Source organism: Phallusia mammillata, chromosome 2 (genome assembly GCF_965637545.1).
Source record: "Phallusia mammillata chromosome 2, kaPhaMamm4.hap1.1, whole genome shotgun sequence".
Lineage (NCBI taxonomy): Eukaryota > Metazoa > Chordata > Ascidiacea > Phlebobranchia > Ascidiidae > Phallusia > Phallusia mammillata.
In genome coordinates, this window is record NC_137253.1 from 32,160,615 (window position 1) to 32,173,275 (window position 12,661).

At 38.6% G+C, this 12,661-nt stretch overlaps 1 protein-coding gene across 1 annotated transcript; it reads left to right on the forward strand.

Moving 5' to 3' along the window:
• Nucleotides 1-775: 775 nt before the first annotated feature.
• On the forward strand, nucleotides 776-10,263 carry LOC145214952 (uncharacterized). Its single transcript, XM_080083595.1, has 3 exons — nucleotides 776-936; nucleotides 6,277-6,840; nucleotides 7,817-10,263. The coding sequence occupies exons 1-3, from the start codon at nucleotides 810-812 to the stop codon at nucleotides 9,598-9,600; spliced, it is 2,475 nt and encodes an 824-aa protein (XP_079939721.1). The 5' UTR covers nucleotides 776-809; the 3' UTR covers nucleotides 9,601-10,263.
• The last annotated feature ends 2,398 nt before the right edge of the window (nucleotides 10,264-12,661 follow it).

Genomic DNA, 12,661 nt, shown 5'->3' on the forward strand with positions numbered 1-12,661 from the left:
GTCAACACTGTATGTTCATGGACGTCGAAGCGTGTGTGATATCGAAACGTCGGTTATTTATGATAAAAACTGCTGCAGGAGCGATACTCGTTTATACATTATGCCCACAACAAAGACGTATTTATTATATGTTCAGCTTCTTGTCCAATATTTTGCATTTGTTTGCATATTTGCCGCTCAAGATCATCAGACACAGGCATAAACAGCAGTTTGACCGAAAACACAGTGTAAATGCCAGATAGCCTGTCTATAGTGCTTGTCATTTTTTGCAAACGTTCACACGATTGTTGTTGACATCAGTGCGAAAAAAGAACATTCAGCGTTTTGAAACGTTTGCAAAACAACAGTTTTTAACAATTTCAAGTTTCACAACAAGTTGTTGTTTGGTAAGTTGCAGACGGTGCAATTTGTTTTGAAGTAAGTTCTCATCAGTGCAGGTGACAAGACATCGAATATAGGCTAGTGGAGCTACTTAACGATACTCCTGGGGTTGCGTACTCTCTGTAGTTCACTTAGCATGTATTGGCTTGGTGTTTTTGTATTTAAATTGTTGTTTTTCGGAACAAATCTTTGAAGTAAAGTGAAACCGCGTGAAAAACAAATCACGACACAAAAAGTTCAATTCACGATTACGGCACTCAGCATTCGATTGACCAGTGACATTCAGTTTAGCTCGTGCGCCTTAGGCAGCGCAGACACTTGAAACAGTTTGTAGTAGTGACGTTTTTTCCACGCAAAACAAGGTATTAACTCGAAATTTTTGCCGCAGAGGTTGTTACTATTGTTTTGTGATAAACCGACTGCCTGTAATGGCTGGTATGTCGTGGTCTGCCCCTGTACTTGTGAGGTTTCTGATTTTCACCACAGTCGGAGTATTTTGCCAATCATGTGTGAACCAGATCAACGCGACAGACTTGGAAGATGTTTTACGTGAAGGTATTTTACTTTTTCTATACAATTATTTATTTTTTTCTTTAGAATATTTTGGCCCAAAAAAACATAGCCTTAATAACGACATGTGGCAGAGGACTATGCCTAAACGTTTAACTGCAAATAACTTTGTTTCTCGCGACCATTTGGGCCAATAATTATTCAAACAAATACGTGTAGGCCTATATTATGTTTCTGTCGCGATTTTGCGTCTTTGTAGATACGGGCGCTGTTTTGTTGCCAGTTGTTGTATGACCTAGATTATTTCCTCTGCTTTGCATAATGACTGCGTTTAGATTTTTTTTTATCTTGACATTTTACTCTGCAATTTATACCAAGAGTGGGATGTTTTGGGAAAAATGTCAATACTTGCAAACGTGTTTGATGTTTTTGCAGACACTGCGAAATTACGTTAAAATCACGGTAGATCACTGTATCGAGCCGATCGTTGTAAACAGAGATTTACTCTCAAATCGATGTAACCTTTCTCCAGTCTCGCAACTTTGCGAAATAATGACAGTGTTTGCAGCCAATCATTTTTGCACTTGATGTTTTCTGTTTTCGCATACTGACTACTCTTTCTGTAAAACGTAATTTATTCGGTGTATGATTTGATGAAATAGGGTTTAATGTGCCCAGATCTTGTGAAACGTTCGTTATCCTTTCCAACGTGAAATAATAATGATCCGGTAAAAATTGATACATTTATAATTTAAGAACTAATGCATTGACACTGGTACAACTAAGTAATTTATTCCGCAGAGGGTTAAACAAAAGAAGGTATAAAATATGTAAAACCTTCGTAAGCATTTCCAACATCAAGATCAGGTTTTACTTATGATATGAAACTCTGCTGTGAAACGAAAATAATGGGCTTGGTTGCGTGAAATGTTTTAAAAATTATGCGTCTGTGGTGTAATTCTAATAATTAGGAAGCGTGCCAATATGTTTTGCGGCAATTGCTTACGGTATTGGTGGGTTTTGTTAAAGTGAATGAACGCTTAACCGTGTTTTATTATTAATCTACTCCGTTCGACAGGCGACTCAGCTCAAACCGTTTAATTCCGATTAACTTTAATAATGCATGAAGTCTTTCCGTTTTTACCCTACACACCTGCACATGGGTTTGCAAAACAAGGTGTGATCGAAATTGGGCGGTTATATATTAAAGTAATGTGATAAGAAGTTTGTTATGCTGTAAAACATATATTGGGGAAATTAAATTTTCGGGGTCGAGGCCATAGTTAACGTTACAACAGATAGATATTGTTCAATTCGAAAGTGATTTAAATACTTTTTTGAAAGTCACCCATTTTTATAGTTTGGGCTTTCAACAGATTCGGTTTAAGTTTTAGCGGTAAATTCAACATTATTATGACTTTACTGTTTTCCTATAATGTTCTCTTAGCCCTACACTCAAGACAGCGTTTTGCGGATGTCCATAACCTTGTTAAATACAGTGAAATTATGGCTCCTAGTTTGTTTTGATTTTTATGTAAATAACGTTGTAATTCCCTCTTTGTGCATATGGTTTTGTGACAACAAGGGTCATGTGGTAAGGGTTGTGGCTGTATAACTCACATGTAACATACATTTCAAAGGTTAAATCAGGGTTAGGAGGCAACCTTTTATCCACTGCGGACCATTTCGTAGAAGAATTGAATTACACAAACCATTAAAGCATTTACCCCAAAAAGTATACGACCCGGTAACAAACTAAATCACGGACCGTTTTCCGACCACTGGGTTATAACTACCATCTGAAAACATACGAACTATGATTGTGCTGTAAAGAAATACATTCGACTTGCATGACGTCAATAACATGGTTTTAGAACTAAATTTAGATTCGTTCACTGACATAGTTTCGTTTCTAATGCCAATTCTTCTAATGTGTGGTTAAAACGCCTTATGCGTTAAGTAAGTTTAGGAGAAATGCACTATTGCCAAAATATCGTTGGGATATGTTTGTGTGCGACATGTCAAGTTACTCTTACACGAATTCCTAATGGATTAGTTCAAACGAAACTTCATTAATTCTTCCTAATTAAAAACATCTCATATTTGTGGGGTGAATTAAAAGTTTTAAAAGACCTGTGCTTAACCATAACCAAAATCCCACTGAAATTTTCACATTTCATTTCAGTAATGTTTTATCTGTTACACGTGTATTTCTGCATCAGCTTTAAAAAAAAACGCGAACCGTTTTAACCCACACTCCCAAATCATTTGACAAAATCCTTTCTATTTCTCCACTCTGCAAACAACTCTGACGCAATTGTGACGTTATGACCTTTCAGTCGCAGGTAAATTGAGATTGTTGCGCGTGACGTTTCTAAAGGTGAAAAGTGTTATTTACCAATGATGCCGTTATCAGTCGATTTGATAAATATGTCTCATCTACAATAACTTTCAATGTGATAAGATTTATATATGAGTGTGCCGTGATCACTGGTCTGCATAGCCGATTTAGGGTTGACCTAATGTTTTAATTTTTGTTCATCTCATAGTTTTTAATGTGTTTCGGTCGTTTAAGTCACACGTGACAGCGTGGTGCATTGTTTTTCGATTGTTTCCATCTATTCTATACTGTCACTTTCAAAATTGTACCGATATCATTGTGATCTAATAATAGGCGTTTCCACCACAACACTTTGTTTTGATTCAAAAGTCACCCCACCAAGCAAACGTTTAGTGAGACTTTCATCTGGATTTTTTGATGGGCAGGAGCCACCGGTCCTAAGGGTTTATTTAAGGGGGTGCGGGTGCCAAAGGGTTACCTAAAGGGGACAAAGATCTATGCAAGGTTGAAAAACCATTGTCCTAATCTAACTTGCAAACAATATGAACTTTCTGGCAAATTGTATAGAACTCATCTATTCAATTTAGCCTGCAATATGTTGTCATGTAGGGAGATGAAATTTTGGCTGCGTTTTTTCATGTTTTTGTGTAAATGAACCAGTTATGACTTACTACCAGTTATGACTTACTAATTCGTTAAATTTGTCATCTCTAAACCCGTCACATCCGGGTTACTGGAACCGATTTCTATAGTTTCATATTTAATGACGTTGTTTTCGAACGGAGTTAATTCATCACACGCCAACATAATTGTTACGTACATCCGGCTTTAATCGAATTTTTGATTTGAGTATTAAGCAACTTGCACATTAATATGGGTGTAATATTCACAACTTGCTTAACAAAAGCTTAAAAAATGATAATCAGTACATTTACTTAATTGGAACCCACGCAAGTACGAAATATATGTAAATCTCTCCTTGAAGTTTCTGTGTTAGATTTTATAGTAGGTTTTAATGTCTTGTATTGATGTTGGTTTAAACGTTCACATCATGTACAAATGTGATCAACAATTTGTTCTACCACTTATACAAAGGTCAAGCGGGCCACTAGCAAACTTAATCATATAGGATTCAGTTAAATACTACAGTTAAATATACTGCTAAATACTCAAACTATGTACTGTTTTAGAGCGCACTACTGTTTCCTTAACTTTGCTGTAGCTTTGTGTTAGGTCTATTTTCATGATATCCGGCGTCTCGTATTTCGACATAACTTTGTTTCGAAACTGTTACGCTCCCCAAAACGCAACTTACCAGCCTGAAACCTCATGTTCAGTCAGACGTTCGACACTTTCCATTCTGGCTCAATATAGCAACAAGCCAATGATGCTGTTTGCGACGTGTTATTTCAAGTTTAGTATTTTAATGGGTGACAAGATTACATTTTAAGTGAATGTCTGTTTAAGGTACTTGTCAGTGGCTGAATTGACTAAAAACGTGTGACTTATATTACTAAAAACTATCTCACCCATTAAGTTAATGTAAGTTTGAAACTCAAATTTAAACGCCGCGTTTAACCAGAATTTTAAGCGGGACCTTAACCCGAGACTAGGCCCCAACCCAATTTATTTTAAGACCCAATGAGGTCCTAGGTTGAATTTTTAACGTAAAACTATATCACAAATTTAGCCTTGACGTGAAGTCACTATGAGCCCGAAAATGCCGTTTTACTGAATCCTAATCGGTTTTGAAAACCCGCCCCACAATTCATGTATATTGTCAGAAACTGTTCCACAGTTCAGTGTTTTCTGCAAGCCTTTTGTCCCATTTTTCGGTCATCAGCTTCCATGAGTGATGACACGTCTTAGTATCTAACCCGACCCCTGGCTTATAATTGCGAAAGTTTTGCTATTTCACGTCCCGAAGTGTCAAGTCATGGGTCATGGGACCGTAAATGTGCTATGTTACAAGAAGGCTAAAAGGCCTAAGCCTAACGTAAAGACCTTTGGCACAAAGATAGAAGTGGATAAATTTATGAAACGTATCGCAAAATGACAAAGATGTTTTATTCAAAAGTTGGTCAGTTGTTCATATTGATAATCGTAAACGCAAACCTATTGTGTTTTTGGCCTATTTTTTGATATCAGCTTCTACAGAAACAGGGACACTCTTCTTCAGAGACAAACGACGCTGTCCTCAGCGAAATATAAAATTGACATAAAAACGCCTGGTTAGCAAAAAACTTTTCAGCTCTTGATACACAGTCAGCTAAAGGAGTGTGGCGTTTCATAAAGGCCAACAAAATTTGACTTGTTTTACATTCTGCTGTTTTGTCTGCCTGGAATTCGTGAAATTAGACCAGAACACACCGAAAATGATGTAACATTCCATTTAACATACGCCTTGTATCCTAATTATCCACTTATGATTGGGACTTGGGAAATTATGTTAAGGCAATATCCTATCAACATACATGTCTTGAAAAAACAAACAAGTGTTTCTTCCTAAACCGGACTTGGTAGGCGCTTCCTATTTTCGTTTTCTTCTTACTTATTACAATATTCGAACCGAACGTCTTTCCTCGAAAGCATATTGCCGATATAAGTGCAACAAAACGTTTAAATAGGTAGTTGTATTTAAAACCTTCGTGGGCAGACAAATTTAAACGTGACTGAATGTGAGCATTTTCAAGTGTTCGCCGAAATATTGTGGCTTCGGCTGAGTCTAAAAATAAACGTAAAAACCACCTTGTCTGAACAAATGCACCGAAACCCAAAAAGTTAAAAAACATTTTCATCGCGTTTTTAATTTTCTGTGTGATGTTGTTTCTTGACCATACTTGTGTGCTAAGTATTTTTTATGATGTTGTAATTTATTACCTGTAAATCGCTATTAAGGCATGGATGCACAACCTTTTTGCAACGACGGCCGCATCGCAGATTCTTATTTCACCAACGGCCGCCATTTACCTGCCCATTTTTGTTTCAAAATTACTGATGTAAAGAAATTGGTTTATGTCATATATATATCTGTATATTTGCAGGTCCTGGTAACACCAGCATACACGACGGCTTGCAATACGCTTACTTCAACAAGGTGCGAATAACTCAAGAAAACGCGAAGAAACTTTGTGCCCTTTGGAACGGAACTCTCGCGAACATCAAAGACAACGCAACACAAGTCCACATACAGAACAGCATGCCTAGCTTCAACTGCAGATCATTCTACATAGTTGGACTTACCCATGTTGAGGACGACGACCACGTCAACGGCACCGACTGCGCGAGATCTTTCAACGTAAGTTTACCTCCAAGTTCTTACCCAAGGTGGAAATGGGGCGACGGGACTCTGATCAACGAATCGAGTTTCACGAATTGGAAACGCAAAAACTTGACTTTCTCGAGGCAGGAGCCAAACGGTTGCAAACTTAAACCGAACGGGAGTCGCTTGCAGCATTCTCCACACACGCAGATACTGGGTGATTCGACTTCGCCTTATTTCGGACAGTGGCACGACAAACATATTGGATCAAAGTGGTTTGTGATTTGTCAGAGGAAAGCTCCTCCACTACATGTCGCTGAACCCCCGCAAACCACCTCCTCAACAGGTTAGAAATAACTAGGTGTTTTAGAATAATAAACAAAATGAGACAAAAGTACATTATTTTTATCCAGTGGTGGGATTCAATTTTTTTCTCAGCCGGTTCTATCACAAAAGTCATATTTTTTAGCCGGTTCTGTTACAAAAAGTCTATTGACAGTAACCAGTAATGCCAACCGGTTCGCTGATCTCGTAAAATTTCGTGAGACGGTTCTATAGATCCGGTGCGAACCGGCTGAATCCCAACACTGCTTTTATCCCGTATACAGATATAGAAATCTTATATACAAGCATAAAAATCATATTTCCGGATAAAAAATCAGCAGAAAGCCAGTTAACACTTTCAATTTGCACTTAAAAAATACAAGATGTGTCAGTTATGAGATTAATTCACACAGTTCCCAGATAACGCTGATCAAATCCATCCCTTTGGCTGATAACCGCCTTCAAAACACACATATTGTGTTTACTTAGGAATTTCGTTTAAATTTGTTCATATAAAACAAGATTAATCGTCTCGATTAGACTGACGTATGTCTATTGTTTTACATAAAATTGTGGCTTTCTACTATTGACTTAGCCCTGTGTGTGTGTGTGTACTTGTTGCAAAGGACATATATATGCCTGCTAAAAATATCGTGATATTTTGTTGGCTGGTGACTGCGTGTATGCCCAAATCGTCTCACTGCCAAAATAACCATGTGCAATCACGTAGTTGGTTCCAGGTTTTGTCACATAGCTTGTCACGTCTACACAAACTAGACAAAGCGATCACGTAAACTATTTATAGATGTACAAAGATGTTCAGTTAGTCTTAGGTTTTCTCCAACTGGAAACAAATTTTACTTTCTTTTAACGTTAACTTCAGTAGATACTGTGTTGCTATTTTTATGTTGAAACTAAACACATAAATTTTAGATTAAACATTAAGTAAATTAGTAAATCGTATTTTAAATAAATTTAAATGTGAAAATTATTTTTAGCTCCTACTACAACGGCAACTACAGCAACAACAACAACAACAACAACAACAACAACTACAGTCGCAACGACAACAGAACCTACACCACCACAAGTTGAACCACCTGTGAACGCGTCCAGTGTAGTGCAAGATATACTGAGGAACTTCTCAATACAAAACTGGGAGTCAAACGGCACAAAGCTTCTCGCTGAGGCAATTCTGGCTCAAAAGGACGCCGACTCTCTGGATTTTGACTTCCCGGAAATGGGCGTGGCCATAAAGCTTCAGAAAATCAACGCCAGTTCAGTAAGACAAGCACCAGTGAATGTTGACGTGTCAGGGGATGCTGTTGCCATCGACACAGCTGACTTGGATACAGATGGGACCGAGATGGCTTTAGTTTCTGCCAGTTTTAGTGAGAAAGCTTACCGCAGCAGTGGTCTTACTTCGGCCCACCCAGCAGTTGAACAAAACAAACAAAAAGTTCAAAATCCCCATTCTGAAATTTCTCTGCTTCCTGAAAACCTAAAAGTCCTCTCCGTGACCTTGTTTACATCGCCCAACAACACGGGCACAGCAGTCAAGGTCAGTGTCCCCGCGAACATGACCTTCAACCTGTCACGTGATACCACCCTGGCGAATATCTTCTTGAAGCAGAAGCGCACGGTTGTGGCGAGCAGTCAAAGGTGCGTCTACCTCGACCCGGTTACGCAGAGCTGGTCGGGCGTGGGCTGTGGATTGGTGGAGGCTTCAAAGGGGGTCGTACACTGCTCATGTAACCACACCACCTCGTTCGGGGTTATATTCGCTGTCACAAGCATCAAAGTACCCAGCGAGGTCGACTTATTCGTGGTGGTTCTTGAGGTTCTGTCGGTCCTCTTCCTCGCCCTGACAGTCTCGCTGTTGCTATGGTTACGCAAGCGCCTCCACCGCGATCGCACGTGGATCCAGATCAATTTATCCGGGTCACTGCTGCTCTTGCACTTCTTCTTTCTCATGGGTTCGGTGGCGGCGAAGGAGAAAAACCCGCAGCTCTGTGAGGCCTTTGCGGTTCTCTCGCATTATTTCACACTGACCACAGCGCTTTGGATGTTTAATGAGGGTTTCGTCTTACATCTGAAGACGGGTGAACGTGCTCTAAAGTTCTCAGTGGACAGAGTTCTGCCTCGCTTGCTTGTGTTCGCCTGGGGAGCACCGTTCCTTTACGTATGTGTGTGCGCAACCATCGGTCTTCTGAGAGGCGTCTACCTCGATGTGAAGATCGGATACACCCCAGATGGTTCTCTTCCCAAATACGACCGATGCTGGTTGGGTTATCAACAAGGGATGATTTACTCCGTCATCGCTCCTCTGCTCCTCATCTTTATAGCAACCATCCTTCTTCTTGTGAAGATCTCGCTCGCGATCAACAAGATGTCGGAAGATGCTCTTAAGTTGCGTCCGAGCGTGATGAACAACGGAGGAACAGGAGGAGGAATGACCCCAGCAGCTTCCGTCGCTAGCATCCCGATGCAAAAGGAGAAGATTCTCAGACAAGTAAGAGTCACGTTCAAGGCTGCGGTGACTCTTCTTCCCGTGCTGGGAGTCCCTTGGCTCCTTGGTTTCCTTGTCAACATCCCGGGAGCAGAAATCCCGTTCCTCATCCTGCACGGAGTAGTTAACGGCCTCCAGGGACTCTTTATCTTCATCATTTATTGCGCGAGAAGCAAACAGTTCCGGTTGGTTTTTAGACGGAAATGGAAGCAGATGCCTTCTACCTCGCAGTCGTTTAGTTTAAACCGTTTTTCATCGGGACTTCCATCCTAACCTTTTACTGTACATTAAGCCCTGAAACAGTGTTTCCAAAACCTTTTCTGTTGCGCCACGCCAATATTTTGTTTACGGAACATTTTGCACACACAAAAGTTACTGAAATCGGTTTACATTTTTACTACGATGGGTAACAATTAAAACCCAATTCAGTTCTAGCTTTAAATGTGAACACGCAATTAGTCATTAAGACATAAAACATTGAAATGAAAGTTGCACTAAAGTGGCATACTAGTCAAAAACGTTTTTTTTTACAATTAAAACAATTAGAAACAGTTAAAACTATGTTGTTCCATCTACTCAGTGTTTCGCAACTCATTGGTTGAAAAGGCACTGCCCTGGAGGCTTCTAGCGCTACAAAGAGCTGTTTTGCGTTTAACATTTTTGCCTTTTAAATCAAAGATATATTGGCCTGACAAGAAAATGTGGATATTACAACGACTGTCAATGTTCAGATGAGCGTTTTGTTTTTGTCTAAGTTGGTTTACTACTGTTGATGACGGACGCAGAATACTTTTATTGATATTTTTGCTTTTGTCTTTTATTTGTCATAAAGATGTACATGCTCGTTTCGCGTTATCACTGTTTGTTCCCGAGGTCGTCGAACGCACGCTTGGGTGATAATTGTTTTCTACCATGCAATACAAGATTTGTAAGTTATTACTTTTTGTGATTGCTTATTTATACTTCCAGAATAGTGATACATCTTATATGTCCACTATAAGTTTGTAAGGGCAGTTTTTTAGACCTAAGATTTGCTGCGGGGCAGTATTTAAACGCCTTAAAATCGTTAGGGTAGCGGTTTAAACCCCAACTCAAACAACACCTATTAGCTTTATTAACTCCACGAGTTTGGTGTCAATTGTTTGTTAACATGTACTGAGAAATATTCCTAACCAGAAAAAGGAAAACATTGGCACTTTTGCAAAACAGAAGGTGAACTTTATGATTGCTATTGCTATGCATCAGATACAAATATGTCAGGAAAAGTAAATGCCTTTTTAGCTGAAGCAGAGACAAGACGCCTTTCTCCATTTTTAGAATAAGTCGATGTTTTTTCTGTTTATTGCCAATTTAACTTTTTCGCCGAATGCAGCGCAATTAATGACGCAACATCACCACGTTTTTACGTCACGTTTTATTTGGTACTTCCTAATTAGTAAGTTCCCAAGAGATGACCGCAAAACTAAATAAAAATGCGGCAGGCAACGATAAAGTCAAATGACGCAGATAAGCATAAACACTTTCACAAAGGGGTGAGTTGCCAAATAAAAATCAGGTGAAAAACTTCTAAATCCATGTCCTTTAGCAATATTGTTTTTCTCGTTAAATTGTAGATTGAATAACCATTGTTGATTAGTAACAAAACACCTGCAGAACCTCAGGCCCAAAACAACGGGGAAGATAAAAATATCTACAGTATACGCTACGATGTATTCTGTACACACACTTTCTCTATCAGTTTTTTGATACCTAAAATCAATGTAAAGCAATCGTTAGAAGAACGCTCATTAAGGTAAAAGTCGCGCAGGGTTGTAAATAAGACCGCGTTTATTCGTGTTGGATATGGCGGGTTCCTGCTTAAGTGTGAATAAAACTGAACTTATCGGGCCTTGTTTTGTTTTTAAAATTGCACCGCTTAAACGCTGAAGTAGCATATCTGGTTCTTTAATCACTTTAGACTACTTTAGATATCTTAAAAATCTTGTACAATACATTATCACGCCTGGATAATTATGGAAATCCGCCCATAGCAGTATGGCACTACTGCGTACGAAGTTGCTTGTTTTCAAAGCATTGCGATGAAGCGTAGCGCCCAGTCAGCATATTTCCAAAATGTAATCTATTTCGCATGTGGGGCTTTTTTAACCAATCAGAGGGACGGATTTTTGCGGACTTTCGTTACGTCACGTAGGCCGTTGCGTGGTTTACTTTGCGTATTTTCGATGTTGTAAGGTCGTCACTGCTTTTTCAAGTCAAAATAATATTTTATTTTGAAAATATGGCGAAAATGGAAGCATTCAGTACAAAAATGCAGGTTATGACCAGTATATAATGTATTGCAATAAACTAGACTGATTATATTTTTCTCTTTGTAAAATTACTGATATTATGCACAGCAGCACACAGGCTACTTTCAGAGAAATATATGCAATTTTGTTTTATAAACCATCGCATCGTGAAAACAACAGCGCGGATAAAGCAAGCAGCAAGATAGAAGTGTTCATGTTTACTAAAATGCAATGCTTGCATGTAATGGCAACAATGAGGGCTGGTCTTTTATATTTGAAGCTACTTTTAAAAGGCTGTATGGCTAAAGAGACCTATAATCACCATCACTTACCATATTTTAAATGACATAAATATCTGGAATCAACATACTGCTTAAACTTCGAAAATGTTTACAGTAATCAGCAGTCTAATCTTACACTGCAAAAAAATTAGCTAGCTATGAAGCCAAAAAATAAAAAAGGCTGAATTCAAGCCAAACATGGTTTGGAATGGCCCATTTTAAAAATATTTTTAAACATGGCTTATATCAATCCAGTATCGGCTTGTAATGAGCCATGTTTCTACTTTCACACTGAAAGTTTGTTGAAAATTAAAAATGGTTTCGGCTCATTTCCAGTCAAAAAATAAGGGAAAAATGAGTCAGTACAGTTAAAGGTTGGCCCTTAATGACTCAATAGTGAGCCATTATTTTTTGCAGTGTACTATCAATTCTGTAATGAGTTGACATCTTTTGTTTTTAACAACCTTTGGATTATACAAATACCCAGTTCAAATGCTGTGTTATTTTCTTGTAACCAAGTGTTTGTGGGTGCTATTTTTTTGCATTCAGTTTTTTTTTAAATAGCATATAGGCCCACGTCAGTTGATTTGTTGACCTCTCCAATCTGTCCTAAAATTGTTTTTGGCAAGTACAGAACAATAGTTGCCTCTGTACCTCCTTCCAAAAAGCACTCATTTAAGTTATGGTGGGGCAAAACACATTTATCAAATCCTGATGTTCTGTAAAAGATATTTAAAATGTGTAAACGAAAGCTTTCGTGGTCAA